At 43.1% G+C, this 16,978-nt stretch overlaps 1 protein-coding gene across 2 annotated transcripts; it reads left to right on the top strand.

The window, feature by feature from the left end:
- Positions 1 to 822: 822 nt before the first annotated feature.
- On the top strand, positions 823 to 16,173 carry THSD1 (thrombospondin type 1 domain containing 1). Of its 2 annotated transcripts, none has more exons than XM_060233186.1 (4): positions 823 to 937; positions 10,051 to 11,010; positions 12,746 to 12,817; positions 14,779 to 16,173. In XM_060233186.1, exons 1-4 carry the CDS (start codon positions 838 to 840, stop codon positions 16,137 to 16,139), a joined length of 2,493 nt encoding a protein of 830 aa, XP_060089169.1. In that variant the 5' UTR covers positions 823 to 837; the 3' UTR covers positions 16,140 to 16,173. The 2 variants fall into 2 exon arrangements, with proteins under 2 accessions (XP_060089169.1, XP_060089161.1); XM_060233178.1 differs by having other exon boundaries at positions 12,746 to 12,910.
- Positions 16,174 to 16,978: the final 805 nt, after the last annotated feature.

Raw genomic sequence — 16,978 nt, 5'->3', positions numbered from 1 at the left:
CTTTCTTTTTGTATGTGCACATCTGTATAAAGGGAAAAGGTGATAGGGTGAGACCACATTTCTTATGTCTTTGACCCCTAATGTTAGCTTCAGCCACAGGTAGGGTTGCCAACCTCCAGGTTGTAGCTGGTGATCTCCTGGGATTATAACTGATCTCCAGATGACAGAAATTTGTTCACTTGGAGAAAACAGCCACTTTGGAGTTTATAGCACTGCACCCTGCTGAGGTCCCTCTGCCCCTCAAACCCCACCATTTTCAGGCTCAGCCTCCCCCCCCTTCACAAATCCAGGTGTTTCGCATCCCAGAGGTGGCAACCCTAGCCACAGGACTGGACACACTGAAAGTTTAACACTCCATCACAGGGTTACATTGAACTGAAGTTATTATCAGAAGGATTTTTGGGACTGGGTTCTCAGTTTGTTATGAGCCAAGCAGCAATCAGGTTCCAGAAACAAAGGACTGTTGTAACTGCTGCCCACACATATAAATGGTCTTGCATTGACTTAAGATTGGTCACATCTGGCTGTTCCCTTTTGCCCCACCCACTTGGCTTTTTGCACCAGGTTATTGATTTAATAGGCACAGGCTGGGCTATTTTAATTCTTTGGAGATTTATGTGTATCTGCTCCATCATATAAGCAGTTTACTGTACAGTTTCCCACATGATCAATCTGCAGTCACTTCTCTTGTATATTTGTGTGACACTAGCTAGGACTGTACTAGCTAGGTGTACTAAAGTAGTTGACCCTTTCATAAGAGGTTGGGATGTGACTGGCAGATCTTTTTTTGTAGTGGCTGGAAGAAGCACATCAGTGTTTTTGGACCTAGAAGGGGACATGTGGAGGGAAAAGGGGCAGGGAGCCCATGTGATCATCAGAATGAGACAGGCACTGAAAGAGTTTTCCAATCTTCTGCTGGTTGTGCTCTGCGATCATGGTGAGTATGTGGTACAGGCAGAGGTGGGCAACATTTCCCAAGAGACCTTTAATGCATATGCAAATAGATAGAAAACCCACAATATAGATAAGCAATGTGATATAATCAGATCTCCATTGGCATCACTACAGAACTACCTCTCCCTGCCATCTTGGAACTTCTAAAACCACAAACAAACAAACAAACAAACAAACAAACTTTAATGGCCTTTAGTGGCTTGCATGATTCTGTACTGCAGAGTTTCCACTGATCCCTACAGCCAGTCTCATAAGCTGTTCAGAAAATGGTGGCATGATTTTAGCAATCAAAACAGATGAGATGACGTGGTGCTGGATCCACTATGGATCTCCGCATTCTTTAAAGGAATGATTAAATAGCATCTGCAAGAGATGGAAAGGATTGGCACAAGGGGGAGGGACATCCCAACACCAGTTTTCCTCCTGTGTAATTTTCCTGACTTCAAACACTCTCTTTACTCCAAGGCTACTGTTTGCTCTTTTGAGGAAAACATACAGCTTGTCTCTTTAATAAACATGCTCAAGGGAACACTTCTAAACTTTTGTGTCCATGTGACTAGGACTCAGGTCTAGGCTCAAAAAAAAGAATGGATACTGTGTGCCCAGAGGTCTAGAATCCAAATGGAAAGTGATGGACCACCAAGGAAAGATTAGGAAAGAAAGCAGAGGCTAAATTGGAAGAAACAGAGGACACACAACTAGATGATATTGCATTGCAGCAGCCATTTCACCTCAGGAATTCTGCTTTAAATATGCCAGGGAGGTCTGGTCCTGCTTGGAACCAAGGCACAGGGGGAGGAAGGGCTCCTCTCCCCCAACCCTGTGCCATTTTTCAACAGTTCCAACCTTTGGGGTATTCTTGAGAAACAGCACAGGGGGAAGAAAGGAGACCCCAGCTGTAGGCCCAAGCAGGATCAGGTTCCTGCAGCATTTTTAAAGCAGGAGAATTCCTGAGGTAAAATGGCTGCGGTGTCCTTGGGTTATCCTCATGGACACCATATTGACTAGTTGTGGTTGTGCCCAGCAGATATAGTTTTGTTGAGGGAAATCAGGGTTACAGGCAAGCAGTCAGAGCAATATTTCAGTCCATTTCAGCACAAAGCACTACACAAAACAACCCATCAGTTTCAGTATCTAATTCTGACACTCACACAGTAGTTACACCCACAGAGTGGTATATATCTAACAAGAGAAGGTGATATAAGAGTAAACAGAAGAGAGAAGAAGGCATTCTATTTGGGGAAGGGAATCATCTTGGATGATCTTTAGGCTGGCATACCACCTATGACTTGGCAGGGAGGTCTAGAAAAAGGACTTTTGAGAAGGTCAACTGGATGATCCAGGAGAAATTTCAGGCAATAAATCTAAAGAAAGAGAGTGAGTCCAATGTTCCTTCTAAGCTGTGAAGTCCTGGGAGCAAAAATTCTACTTTGTGAGCTACTGTTGTGAGTGAGCAATTTGACTACTGCATAAATTAGTTTGCTCTGGGGCTACCCTTCCTGAGCTAAGACAAAAACGTGTGAGCTGAGGCTAAAAAACCTGTGAGCTAGCTCACACTAACTCAGCTTAGAGGGAGCACTGGTGCAGAGTGGCATGTGCAGTGGGGCATTGGTAAGTGAATTGACCACAAATTGCTGGCTCACCAGGGGGGGGGGGCGTTGGGGGAAGTCTGGGAAATTGTGATTAGTACTTCTGATATAGGGTGATTTGAGGCAGCTTGTCATTCCTCCAAATGCAGAAGGGGGAGGAAGACTGGAAATGAGGAAGAGACTTCCAGTGCCATCCTAAACAGAGGCACACCTTTCTAAGAACACTGAAGCCAGGCTTTAGGCTTAGAATGATGTGAGGATAGTGCTTTTTGAAGGACAGCTGGTGCAAAGAATCCGATTCACCCATTTGAATTCCCTTCTCTTCTTTAGCATGAAGGTCAGCTGTTGCCTGCACAATATCTTTGATTCCTTCATTAGGTCAAAATATACAGCATAATAGCCATAGTTCTATTAGCTCTTTCCTTAATGAACTAGCCATTGACTTGTTGGCTACCTGTTTCACAAGTTGTTCCAGCCTCACATTCTTTTTACTAGCTCAGTCTCAATTTTTGTCTAAAGATGGGGGAGCAGATCATCCCTCGCTGTTTGGCCAAGTGCTAGCCAAAATGGCAAGCCAACAAATCTGTCTTGGCAAACAGCCTGTAGAAGCAAAATGCTTTTAATAGTCAGATGCTGAGGAGGGAGGCTGTCACCAGTGGAGCCTGTTTTGGGCTTTCCTCTGACACTTGACTGGACCACTGCTGAAAACAGGATGTTGGATGAGATAGACCATTGGTCTGATATAGCACTGCTACTCTTCAGTTCTTATTCTTTTATGTCCCCACCCTCTCCCAAGCAGCTCTGTTGGAGGGGAGGGAGTGAAAAACAGCCCGGGGAAAGTGTTAACTCCTCCACCCCTTGATTTAAATTGGGGCCCTTCTGCTATACTGTTTCCCAGTTAAAATATGCTTGAGATCTATCTGTTCGTAGATCTCATCTGGCTTAGCCCTAAATTTACATAGGATAATAAGGGTTTGGTTTTTTTAAAAAAAATGTTACATATGTTATTCCTTTAAATTGCAATTTTAACAAGATTTATTTATTTACTTATTTATAGTCCGCCTTTCTCATGGGGACTCAAGGTGGGTTACCCAGAGTGAGCCAGTGCAATCCCCCAAAATGAGACATTCAATAACCAGCGCATTGGCAATTTTCAAAGCCTGGAACCACCAGAAAGAAGTGAAGCACAGCATAAAAGTATTCACATGACACATTGAGCGGTAAAGAAATTACATAAGTAGGATCCTACTTACAATAAGCTGAACACAGCTGTATAGACCACAGTCCTTAATTATTTATTATACCATTTTGTGATGTTTATATTTGTTTGTGTGAGCTACTATAAAAACAATGCTTGTAAAAAATGGTAGGCGTCACTAAGCTTGAAATGTGAAGATCATGTCAGGAGCCAGTAGCACTTGTGGCTTTTGTTTTTCTATCAAATGATTACATAACTGAAGTCCATCTTTGGTCTTCTGTACAGATGCAGCTCATGAGCCACTGGAAGACTTTTCCAGTGTTTTCCTCTTTCTTTTAAAAGCTAAGGAGAAGCCCCTCCCCCTTGGAGTGAGTTAGTAGCTGTTTTCCCGCTCAAAGAGTCATGTGCCATTGGAGGAATGGCAAGAATAACCAGCTCTCAGCAGCCATTGACAAGATCGCTCCTCGATGTCCTCTTTGTCCCTGGTCCACGCTGTGGTATACCCTGGAGCTGCAATCAATGAAACGGCAACTAAGACAACTAGAGAGACAGTGGCGATGTATACGCGTGACAAAGCTACGAGAATATCTTATAGGTCATTTATGCGAACCTATGAGATGGCAGTCTGAGCCACAAAGAAAACTTACTTTGCGACCCAGATTGCATCTGCAACTTCACACCCAGCACAATTATTTAGTATAATTCGGTCATTGACAACCTTACCACAAGGTAAACCAAATGTTAGAGAATTGGAAATCGGCTGTGAGGCTTTTGCGAGTTTTTTTGCAGATGTCTCGTCGCTCCGGCATGACCTCTCTGTCACAGTTGATACAGTAAAAAAACTCGAAGCACCGAGCATGTCTTCTGATCCATTTCTGGATTCCTTCGCCCCACTCAGCCTGGAGGAGGTTGACAGGATCCTTTTGGCTGTACGCCCTACGACCTGTGGGTTAGATCTGTGCCCATCCTAACTTATAAAAGCTAGCCAGGCGGTCTTACAAGAACCACTACAGGTCATTGTCAACAGACCCCTCACAGAAGGGATCTTTCCCACACCCCTTAAAGAGGCTGTGGTCCGCCCCCTCTTGAAAAAACCATCTGCAGACCCAGCCGTATTGGCAAATTATCGGCCGGTGTCAAACCTGCCCTTTTGGGCAAGGTCATAGAGTGGGCAGTGGCGACTCGGCTACAGGGATTCCTGGAGGACACTTCCACACTGGATCCATTCCAGTCTGGCTTTCAGCCAGGTCACGGGATGGAGACGGTTCTGGTTGCCCTTATGGATGACCTCATGCGACATCTGGATTGGGGCGGCTCAGCAGTGCTGTTGCTATTAGATCTGTCAGCCGCATTTGATATGGTTGACCATCAGCTACTGTCTAGCTGCCTCGCCGACGTGGGGATCCAGGGGTCAGTCTTACAATGGATGGCCTCTTTTCTCCAAGGTTGGAGACAAAGGGTGGTCATAGGGGAAGAATCATCCCAAAGGCACCCGCTTATATGTGGTGTGCCACAGGGTGCAGTTCTATCCCCGATGTTATTTAACATCTATATGCACCCCCTTGCCCAGATTGTCAGGAGGTATGGGCTGGGATGTCACTAATATGCAGATGACACTCAGCTCTATCTAATGATGGGTGGCCAGTCCGACTGTACCCCGGATAATCTAGACCTGGCTCTTTAAGCTGTAGCCTCTTGGCTCAGGCAGAGTCGGTTGAAGCTGAATCCGATGAAGATGGAGATTCTCTATCTGGGTTGGGGTGGCCCTGGAAGGGAGATCCCTTTACTAACTCTTGATGGGGTGCCGCTGATACCGGCTCCTAAGGTCAAGAGTTTGGGAGTGCTTCTTGAGTCCTCTTTGACAATGGAGGCCCAAGTTGCAGCCACTGCCAAATCCGCCTTTTTCCATCTCCAGTGGGCTTGGCAGTTGGCCCCTTTCCTGGAACACAACGACCTAGCAATGGTAATCCATGCTACGGTCACCTTGAGAATAGATCACTGTAATGCTCCCTACATGGGGCTACCCTTGACCCTGACTTGGAAACTGCAGCTAGCGCAGAATGCAGCAGCGTGGCTGTTAATGAGGCTTCCTCGATGGGAGCACATTCAGCCAGTGCTGAGAAAACTGCACTGGCTGCCTATTGTGTTCCAAGTCCGTTTCAAGGTGTTGGTATTGACCTTTAAAGCCCTATATGATCGGGAGCCTATCTATCTTCAGGACCGCCTTTCTCCACATGTTCCCCAGAGAGCACTGCGTTCAGGGACGCAACATCTACTGGCCATCCCCAGACCAAGGGAGGCCAGGATGTGTTCTACACAGTCCAGAGCCTTTTCAGTGGCAGCACCTGAAATATGCAATGCACTCCTGGAGGCCATAAGGGCCCTGCAAGACCTCTCTCAATTCTGCAGGTCCTGTAAAACTGAGTTATTCCGACAGGCTTTTGGCACTTAAACCGGGAAGGGACTGCCACCTACACTACTGAAATGTTGGAACTACTATGGGTTTAACTGTTAGTAAAGGACAATCCTGCCTAGGTAGTTATTTAACAGCACCGTAAAATGGTTTTAAAATGTTTTAATAGTGTTTATTGTTTGAAGTTTGATTGTTTAATTTGTATTTATTGTCTGAAATTTCCGGGTTATAAACAATTTTTATTAGTAACATATGGTAGCAGTACTATATCTACAACTTATAAAAGCTTAAAATAAAGGAAAAACCTTTCTACCCCATATCTTACTTTCCCCCCACCCCTCCCCCCGTTACTTGACCCCCGCCAGTGTTATTTACTTAAAGAAAACAAATATTAAAGGTACCCTTAACTGTTAACCCCCCCCAAAAGTTATATTCTTATTTTAAAAACCTTAATTATTATCAAAGATTGTCCAATGTCCTTTTATTTTCCACTCTTTTTCTACGTATCTTCTGAATTTCTTCCACTCCAACTTAGAAGAAGAAGAAGAAGATGAAGAAGATATTGGATTTATATCCCGCCCTCCACTCCGAAGAGTCTCAGAGCGGCTCACAATCTCCTTTACCTTCCTCCCCCACAACAGACACCCTGTGAGGTGGGTGGGGCTGGAGAGGGCTCTCCCAGCAGCTGCCCTTTAAAGGACAACCTCTGCCAGAGCTATGGCTGACCCAAGGCCATTCCAGCAGGTGCAAGTGGAGGAGTGGGGAATCAAACCCGTTTCTCCCAGATAAGAGTCCACACACTTAACCACTACACCAAACTGGCTCTCCCCATATCTTACTTAAAAAGTTCCAAATCATAGTCTCTTAGTTTTCTTGTTAATTTGTCCATTTCACTCCATGACATAACTTTTGTAATCCAATCCCATTTCTCTGGTATTTTTTCTTGCTTTTTCTTGCTGCGCATACAGTGTCCTAGCAGCTGAGAGCAAGTACCAAATTAAAGTTCTATCTTCTTTTGGAAATTTTTCCATTTGTAATCCCAGCAGAAAAGTCTCTGCCATTTTATTGAATTCATATCCCAAAATCTTAGAAATCTCTTGCTGAATCATCTGCCAAAACATTTTAGCCCTTTCACAAGTCCACCACATATGGTAGAAAGAACCTTCGTACTTTTTACATTTCCAACACTTATCTGGCATCTTGTTGTTCATCTTTGCTAATTTTTTTGGAGTCATATACCATCTATACATCATCTTAAAACAGTTTTCTTTAATACTATGACATGTTGCGAGTTTCATAGAATTCTTCCACAGATATTCCCAAGATTCCATCTTTATTTCTTTATTTACATTAATTGCCCATTTTATCATTTGAGATTTCACTACTTCATCTTCTGTAGACCATTGTAGAAGTAATTTATATACTTTTGAAATTAATTTCTCACTGTCTCCAAGCAGAACTCTTTCCATTTCTGTTTGCTCCTTCCTTATTCCTTTGGTTTTAATATCATTCTCCACCAAACTTTTTATGTGTTGCATTTGAAACCAATCATATTCGTAACTCAGTTCTTCTGCAGTTTTCAGTTCTATTTTTCCACTTTGTATTTTTAGTAACTGGTTGTATGATAGCCGTTTTTCTTTGGCTGTTTTAGCCGTTATCTTTATCACTTCAGCTGGCACTATCCACAAAGGTCTCCTCTCATCACCATATTTCTTATACTTTATCCATACATTTAGTAGATTACTTCTTATATAATGGTGAGAGAAAAGGCCATCCATCTTCTTTTTTCCGTAATATAAGTATGCATGCCAGCCGAATTTTTTTTCCATGGCCTTCCAGCACTAAAAGTTTTTTATTTAACAACGTTATCCATTCTTTCATCCATACTAAACAAACTGCTTCATGATACAATTTCAAATCTGGTAATTGGAATCCACCTCTCTCTTTTGCATCTGTCAAGATTTTCATTTTAATCCTTGGTTTCTTCCCGGCCCACACAAATTCTGAAATTTTCCTTCGCCATTTATCAAACTGTTTAGCATCTTTCACAATAGGAATAGTTTGAAACAAATACATTATCCTTGGTAGAATATTCATTTTTATTGCAGCTATTCTGCCCAACAATGACAAATTGAGCTTGTTCCACTTTAGCATATCTTCCTCTATTCTACGCCATAGCTTCTCATAATTATTCTTGAACAAATCAATATTTTTCATTGTTATCTCTACCCCTAGGTATTTTACCTTAGAGGAACTTCACAGCCCTTTAGTCTTTGTAAATCTTGTTGTCTTCTTACCTGCATATTCTTGCACAAAATTTATTGTCTGAAATTTGAAACTGATTGTTAGCCGCCCTGAGTCCGCTTGCGGAGAGGGCGGGGTATAAATTAAAGGTAATAAATCAATAATGTGCTCTGAAGGGGGGTCATCCTCAGTTCTTTTCTTGCCACCATTAAGCAAGCAGTGATCTTATTTGCCTTTTGGCCCATAATCCCCCAGTGGTCACTGACACTTGTATTGACACAACTAATGTCAGAACCTTTTGAACCTGTGGCCACTTACTCTCTAGCGGCCCTATCATGCAGCTTGCTCCTATTTCTGGTGGCTATTGCATCAGTCAGGAGAGTGGAGAAATTGGTGGCCCTTAGAGAAGACCCCCCCATTTATAAAATTTCACACTTAGAAGGTGGTGGTGAGGTCAAGTGTGCATGTTTTGCCCAAGATTGTTTCCCTATTTCACCTGCCATGGGACATCGTTTTACCTATCTTTTCCCCCTCTGTGACTTCCCATGCAGAAATTATATTATGTGCATAGAACAAAGCCTTTTGGAATGTCAGTATGTTTATTTGAAAGCAACTCAGACCCTTCCAAAAGTAGAGTTGCTTCTTCCCAGACCCTTTCCTGATGGATCATGAAAGCCAAGCAGCCATGTCCACTGACCATTGGAGCTCACTCCACAGAGCTCAGGCAGCTTCTGCAGCCCCACATGTGGCACTCTGTTGGCAGATATACACAGAGCGGCAATGTTGGCATTGTCAGATATGTTTGTCAAACATCACCCTGTGGATGTTAACGCAAGAAGGGAGACTTCAGCAGGCAAGTGCACTCTCTTCTCCAATGACAGCATCTCCCCACCTCCTTGATAGTCTCCCAATGTAGCAATGTACAGAAGACCAAAGATGAAACCAATGTTGCACTTACCTGTAGCTATTGTTCATCAAGTTGTCTTCTCTGCAGGCACACATTCCCTTGCTCCTGCCCCACTGTGAGTCTCTCCTTGGGTGTTTCTCCTGGAGTGCTTGCTGTGAGAACTTAGGGAAAGGGAGACCCTCTCTTCAGAGCGGGTAAATGGCTACTACCACTTTGAAGGGGAGGGGCTCCCCCTTAGTTTCTAAAAGAGAGAACAAAAAGCTGAAGAAGTCCTCTGCTGGCTGGCACCAGTGCCTGCACAGAAGACAACTCAATGTACAACAGCTACAGGTAAGTGCATTACTGTTTTTCATGTACTGCATGAGTAAATTCAGCTGCTGCTAAGAGAGTCACTTGTTTTCTTTGGAGGCAGCCATGGCGTGAACTGTCCATTAAGGCCAAAGGCGTGATGGGTGTGTAGGATGATTGCTACAGCTAATAGTTGGGCAGACAAGAGTATATTATTTGGGAGATCCTAAAGCCACTTATGCCTATGTTGTATGAGTCCTATGTAACAGGAATTAAGTGAATCGAAAAGTGGTTTTAGAAACTGGGCTCACATCTTGTCTATAAGACCCTTTTCAACTCTGACTCTTTACAGAGCTTATATCAAATTTCCTGAGAAACTTCTCTCCTAAATCCTCTTATTTTCTTTCCTCCACTTCCCACTGCTCTTTAACAACATTGTCATTTTCCTTCCTTTCAGTTCTGGGAGCAATGGAATATCTTCTGCTCCAACAACCAGCTCATGTAGCTTTAAGCAACAGTACCATCTCACTTGAATTCCACCATTATTACGATGGAAATGTGACACTGAAAAACATGTCCATCTTGCTGCTCGAAGCTGGCACCAACCAAACTGTTGCAGAAAAACAGCTCTCACAAAACCAATACCAAGATATTGTGGTATTTGAGTGTTACCATTTTAAGAGTGTGGGGAGCCACTGGTTCAGAATAGTCTCTGAGATCAGCAACAGCACCAATACCTGGTGGAATGAAGATAGTCTTCCTCTAATTGTGAAGTGGCCTGAATTTCATATCGATCTACGGAGGACCTCAGAGAGACATGGGAATTCCCTTCAGCTTGGGCTGTTTACCAATGAATATTTATGTCCGATTAATAAGACAGTGATTTATCTGGATGTAATACTAACTAGCAGCTTGTATGATTTAGGAAAATTGATCTCAAATGAGACAGTAGGCCTGAGAACTCGCAAAGAACTGTCTCTTTCTAGGTCTCAGTGGGTGACAGTTGACTGTCATGTTGTTGATCAGTTAGCATACGTTGCAGCCTTACTGAAATCAGCAAAGAAGCATTCCATCATTGCTTCAGTGGGACCTGTGGAACTTGTGCACAGATTTGGATACAAGATCATTGTAACACAAGAAACAATGTGTGAATCTTCCATTGTGGTTTCAGTCATTCCTCCCCCATGCACTTCTGCTGGGGGGCACATTGCTGTATTCAAGGATCCGCTTGAACTTCCGAGTCAGAAAGCACCAACGATACACGAAGATATCCTGAAGCCAGATGACAACCAGATAGAATTCAATTGTACTCTGTTTGACGAGGGAACAAATAAATACTGTTTTGAGTTTAGACGTCTGAGCCGGATTGATTTCCTACCGCAAGCAAAAGAATGCGTGCTAATTCTAAGGAATATTGGTTTGTATTGCTTTTTTAAAATGCTTCATTAGAAAAATTGGTGGATTACGTTGGCCATATGCCATTAATCTGTGCATTGCAGAACCGAGAATATAATTACAATTTCACAGTATGATCTTCTGTAGTCACAGATACAGATCTTCTGTACCTTCTGTGGTCACAGCTATCTACCAATGCAGAACTGCACACACACGATGAAATTCCATATGTTATTATAATAAAGTTTGAGTCCAGTGGCACCTTTAAGACCAACAAAGTTGTATTCAAGGTATGAGTTTTTGTGTGCAAGTGCACTTCTTCAGACAAAATGCTCATACCTTGAATAAAACTTGATTGGACTTAAAGGTGCCATTGGACTCTAACTTTATTCTATTCCTCAGACCAACACAACTACCCTACTGGATCCATAAGTCATTATAGAATCCTTTCCCCCATTTTCTGCTGGCCCTTAGCTGGATGAGCAGCAGTGTGCATGGCTGGGTGCTGATGAGGGAAGAGAGAAATTCTGTAACCTCTTGTGGGGATCCCCTCCCCTGTGAAGGCGGCTTTCCTTTGTGGGTTGGGATGGATGGAAGCCTTAGAAAGTTCTTTCCAGTTTCCCTTCCTGTTGATTGTGTGCATGTAGCTGAAGTCACATGGAGATAGGTAGAGACCTCTACATGCTGATGACACACAACTTTGTCTCTGATTCTGAGTTTCTTATACAGCAATTATAAGCAAGCTATTATTATTTATTATTAAAGTAATAATGGTCTGCAAGCAGACTGGCGTCAGTACACCATGAGATGGGGCAGCTGCCAGGGCCCAAGAAGTTTGCTAGAGCCCATGGCCACTAACCCACTTGGCCACATTCCTCCCCTGCCACTCACCCACATGCCCTTCCCATGGCCATTTTCAAGCAGTCCTTCAGTGCCACCTGTGTTCCTGGCTGAATACGCTGTCCAGTATCATCAGGAAAGGGTATACAGGCATTGCACCATGATGGCAGCCCTTCTTGTGGCCATTCCCAGCCCTTCTTGTGGCCATTGCCCCACATCATCAGTGAAAAGGTGGGTGGTGACTGGTTTGCAAGGAGGCAAGACAGTGAATTCCTGGGGAGCATGTGGAGGGGGAGGTAGGAAGGAAAGTGCAAGAAGGCCTGGGGGGTAGGCCCGGGAGGGGCTCTCTGTGTCCTCTCTGCTTGGAGCTCCCCAAAATCTGGAATTGGCCCTGTCCAATTTGGTCTGATGCTGAAAGGATCTGAATTTCTCTGCTTATATATAGGGCTGTTTCACATAAGCATATATTGCACCTGTTTTGCTTCATATAAGCTTGTATTGCACATGTTTCTTGATACCTTTGAGTCAGACATGTGAAATGGATTAATTAAAAAGTTTGTTTGAGCATAGAATGCAACCCAAAGTAATCTGCTTCCTTAATTATGAATATCTGTACATAAATGAAGCTGCCTAACACTGAGTTAGACCACTGTTTACCTTGACTGGCAACAATTCTCCAGGATCTCTGTGGAAAGCAGTGGATAAATTTGTTGAGGATGGATTTAACGTGTTCTTAAGGTTAGTGGGGCAGATCTAACTATTCTCCAAGGAGCCTTCCTCCAATTTAAGGACTCTTCTTCCAACAGAAGAGCCACTTGAGTTTCAGGAAGGCCTCCAACTTTTACTCCACTATATATTTATTTTTATTTTATAGAATTAAGTTGCTCTTAAGTAATAAGACTTTAACCTATCCACAGGACACTGGAGTCTTTGGCAGGCCTGGAGTCCATGTAGCGTGACCTGTGGGGATGGTGTCCGTGAGCGTTATCGTGAGTGCCTCGCATCATTCCCTGTCCTCCTAAAACAAGGTTGCAATGGGATGCATCAGGAGATTTCTCCGTGTTCTTTGGAGGAGTGCTATAGTACGTAAACGATGCTGGAAAGACATTTTTGTTCATGACATCTCTGTTTTCTTCCTTGTGTAGCTATGCGACTTCTCTCTGTCCTAGAACATATTGTTTGTGGAAGCACTTAGGCAGATGGAAGTGAAATACGAAGCCCAAATGCAGAGCTACATCTAACAACACTGGCTTTTATATGTAAGATCTGTGGACATGACATTGTTGCCCAAAGTGGGTGAGCAACCTACCCTCAGTCTGACAAGTTTCATACTATGATAGTTTAGTCCAGAAGAGGAACATGATGTACCTTGCCACTTCATTACATTTCATATCTCAGGATAGAAAATAAAGCATCTAGCTTACTAAAACCTGGAATATATTTTCAGCTTGTTCTTCCTGAGTTATTTATAAAGTTATGGAAGTAAAGGTATAGCTAAGGTACAGTGAGGCAAATCAGCAACATGACCCGATAAGTTAACACATGCTATGAGTACCCTGTTCCTTGCACAGCCTGAGTATCATTCTACTGCTTATGGGAGACTGTCCTTCTCATATGCATTTCAAAAGTATTTTTTTTAGCCATAGTTAGGGAAGAGAGACAGTTGTTGGTATTTAAGGCATATAAGGATCTGGTTCAGGATAGTATCAACTGGAAACTGAGTGAAAGAGCATATAAAACAATATTTAAAAGACTCAAGATGAAAGGAAACTTTAAACGAGATATGTGAGGGGGTGATATCAGGTGTTCTAGAAAGGGGTTAAAAGCCAGTGGTTTGTTATCCAGCCATGCAGGACAAAAGACGTAAGCACACTTCTGTCTTTGGTAGAGTGGGCAGCAATACCCACCAATTCTCCCTGCCACTGCTGTGACCTCCATTTTTCTACGTATACTGTTTTGTAGACCCCTGGAACACGGTTTGGGGGTGATCAGTGGGCTGCAGCAGGAAGGGGAAGTGGGAAAGTCCCACTCTCCAATGTCCATTCTGCAAGCAGATCTGTTTGAATATAAGCCACTAAATCAGTCTGCTGAAAATACTTGGTAATGTAGACTGGTGATATGTAGAACGGGTGACTCAGAGCAAAGGCAAAGGTCAAAGCTAGACACAATGTGAACTCAGGTAAGAGTGACCAGGATTGTAGCTGGTAAAAAGGAAACATTTTGGCAAATGAGGTAATGGGTCACATAAAGCTAGTAGCAGTAGTAGGGATAGGCTTCAGTTTGTATTTATCTTTTAATTTATAGTGTATACTTATTACTTTTCAACTACAAGAGTCCTCAAAGCAATTCAAAATAATAAGGTCATTTGATAGTTAGACCATATTTTTGTGATTACAGTAGAACTGTTCGAAATGTATCTGAACACTTCCCAAATGGGAGACATTTCCCAAGCCCTGTTGTCTTGGTAGTCTGAGGGAAATTTTGAGGGGAAAAGAAAAACAAGCCTCTTCTTTAAGCAATCTGTATTTGGGATAAAAGGTGTTGTGGTTAGAAGCTCAATTTCAACAGCCAGAGTAGCAAAAGTTAGGTACGTGGGGGCAGATGTTTCTGAGAACACTCCCTAGTCCTCCTGAGGTTTCTGCCATCACCACTTCTGCTGCTCTAGGCAGATGGTTATCAGTGATTCCCCTCTCAGAAATTCTTGTGGTAGTAGCCATTGGAGGTACCTGTGAAGGGGTGGGGTAAATTCTTGACAGGAATATTGACAGGAATCCTGAGTCTGATGTCACATTGCCCATTAAGAAAAGCAACTAATCCAGAAGTAATTGATTTTCACTTGATGCTTGTCTCTTGACAATTTATTGCTCAATGATAATAGGTTTCAAATTTCTTAATTGATAAATATCTTGTCAATCAATAGATATCCAATGACATTTTCTCCTTGTTTCAGCCACTAAATTTACACCCACCAGTACTCTGCAACCTGAAGGAGGCCAGGGGAGTAGTGATAATCTGGTAACTATTACTGGCATATCTCTGTGCCTGTCCATCATCTTTGCAACCATCCTTATCACTTTATGGAGGAAGCTTTGTAAAGCCCAGAAATGTAGCACCTCTGTGCGCTGTGACTCCACCCACTCACCCAGCTTTCGGAAGAATTCTGATGAGGAGAATATCTACCAAGGGAGACAGCAGCGAGAGAGCTTTTCTGAGGGAAGAAAAGACCCTTATTCAGAATCTCTTGAAATACCCTTGAATTTCAGGAGAAGCCATCATTTTAATCAAGAAGAAGAACGAGGAGGAGAAGTGTCTGGTACTGAGAGCATTCAGGCCAACGCTCAAAAACTAATCCCCCCTATTTTCAGCTATCGCCTTGCCCAGCAGCAGTTGAAAGAAATGAAGAAGAAGGGTCTCACAGAAACAACCAAGGTGTATCACGTTTCCCCAAGCCCTCTGAGTGACACCATGAGCACAGAAAACCAGGAGGCAGCAGCGACAGCAAACAAGTTTAGAATCAAGTCTCCCTTTCTGGAGCAGCCACCCAACCATCTCAACATATCTGGGGAAAGACCATGTTCTAGGGGGGATTTTCCACAGGCCAATCCCATCCTGAGTCCCAGCCAGTCCTTAATTCATCAACTAAGATATCAAAACAGAGGAGAGCAGCTAGGATCAGGCTATCCAAGATGCTCACAGTTCCGACGAACAGCTAGTTTTCATGAAATGAGAAAAGCCAAGCCATTCAGAAAGAGAAGCATGTCTACCCTTCCACCACATCGCACCCCACACTACCCTTGCCGAGCCAGAAAGTGGGACTGCGTTTCAGAAGAACAGTATCAAGCTAAATCTAAAGACATCACTGAAAATTTGGAAGCGTTCCACCTGTATCAAAGCACTGCTAATGAACCCCTGACCTATGAGACACAGATTCCCCAGACACTGGAACCTCTTGGGAAAAAGCCAGATTTGGTCATTAGTCCTCAACCTGCATCCCAGGTATTATGTGTTGAAAGACTGGAGCAGAGGAGAAACAAAAAGCTCCCCCTTCAGAACCACAGGGATATTTGGAGGAAAGAAATTCCCATATTGGCTGTCAGAGAGAATCAACAGAGAGCAAATACTCTTAGCCCTATGCAGTATAGAAAGAGCAAGTGCCAGAGCTTCCCATCTGATCCCAAATACCACTTTTATGACAACACTTCCTTTGGTCTCACTGAATCAGAACTGCAAATCACTGATTTGCCTGGATATTTTGGCTCAAATGAAGATGGTGAGACAAGTACTCTAAGCATTGAAAAACTGGTGCTCTGAATGTCATGCCTGTGACACAGAAGAAAATGTGGGAAAGTGACTTTAAAAACAATGCAACTATGAGATTAAAATTTCATCTCCATAGTGAAAGTGGGGGACCCAGTTGTTACGGCTGTTCATACTTCTGTGAATGCACATCCAGCTGCTTTGGAAAAACTGGTGAAAATAGATTCTCTGGCATACAAAAAAGCTCCAAATCCAACTATTGTACTGCCAAATTCACTGACCCAGTAATGATTGGATTAGGAACTGATTCCAGATGCTACTTTGCACCATCTGGGTTCCAGGCCAGATCCCAGTGGTAATCTGACCCAACAACCACTTACTGCAGCTGCTGTTTGCAATAACAATTCCTCTTGCTCCCAGTTCTTCTCATGAGCAATTGGGAACAGTGTACATGTAGCACTGACACTCAAAGACCCATCTGAATAACTATGGATTGGGCTCCCATATGTGTGATGAATCTGAAGTGAGATTATAGTAGCACTTGGGATACCACTGGATTGCTCTTCCTTCATGTGCTAAATGATGGATGCTCCTTTAGGTGAACTGCAGTTTGCTCACTAGAAACTGTAGCTTTCCAATTTATCAAAGCTCTACTTCCAGTCACAGATGAGCCCTCTGCTTCAGAGAGACAAAAGAACCGCCTTCTAAACTGTACAGGGAAATGTATCCTTCCAGACCCCGAGACACAGCTGTTGAAGTATCAGATGAAAATTCTGTATGGATTACAATTTGGACTTCATTTTTCCCATGACCAATGGACAAACTGTTCTAGAAGTTTGCTCCTGCATAAGAATCCCCCCCCAAAAAAAGTAGAAATGAAAAAAAATACACAA

Source organism: Heteronotia binoei, chromosome 1 (genome assembly GCF_032191835.1).
Source record: "Heteronotia binoei isolate CCM8104 ecotype False Entrance Well chromosome 1, APGP_CSIRO_Hbin_v1, whole genome shotgun sequence".
Classification (NCBI taxonomy): domain Eukaryota; kingdom Metazoa; phylum Chordata; class Lepidosauria; order Squamata; family Gekkonidae; genus Heteronotia; species Heteronotia binoei.
This window is presented reverse-complemented; position numbering and strand designations above follow the sequence as displayed.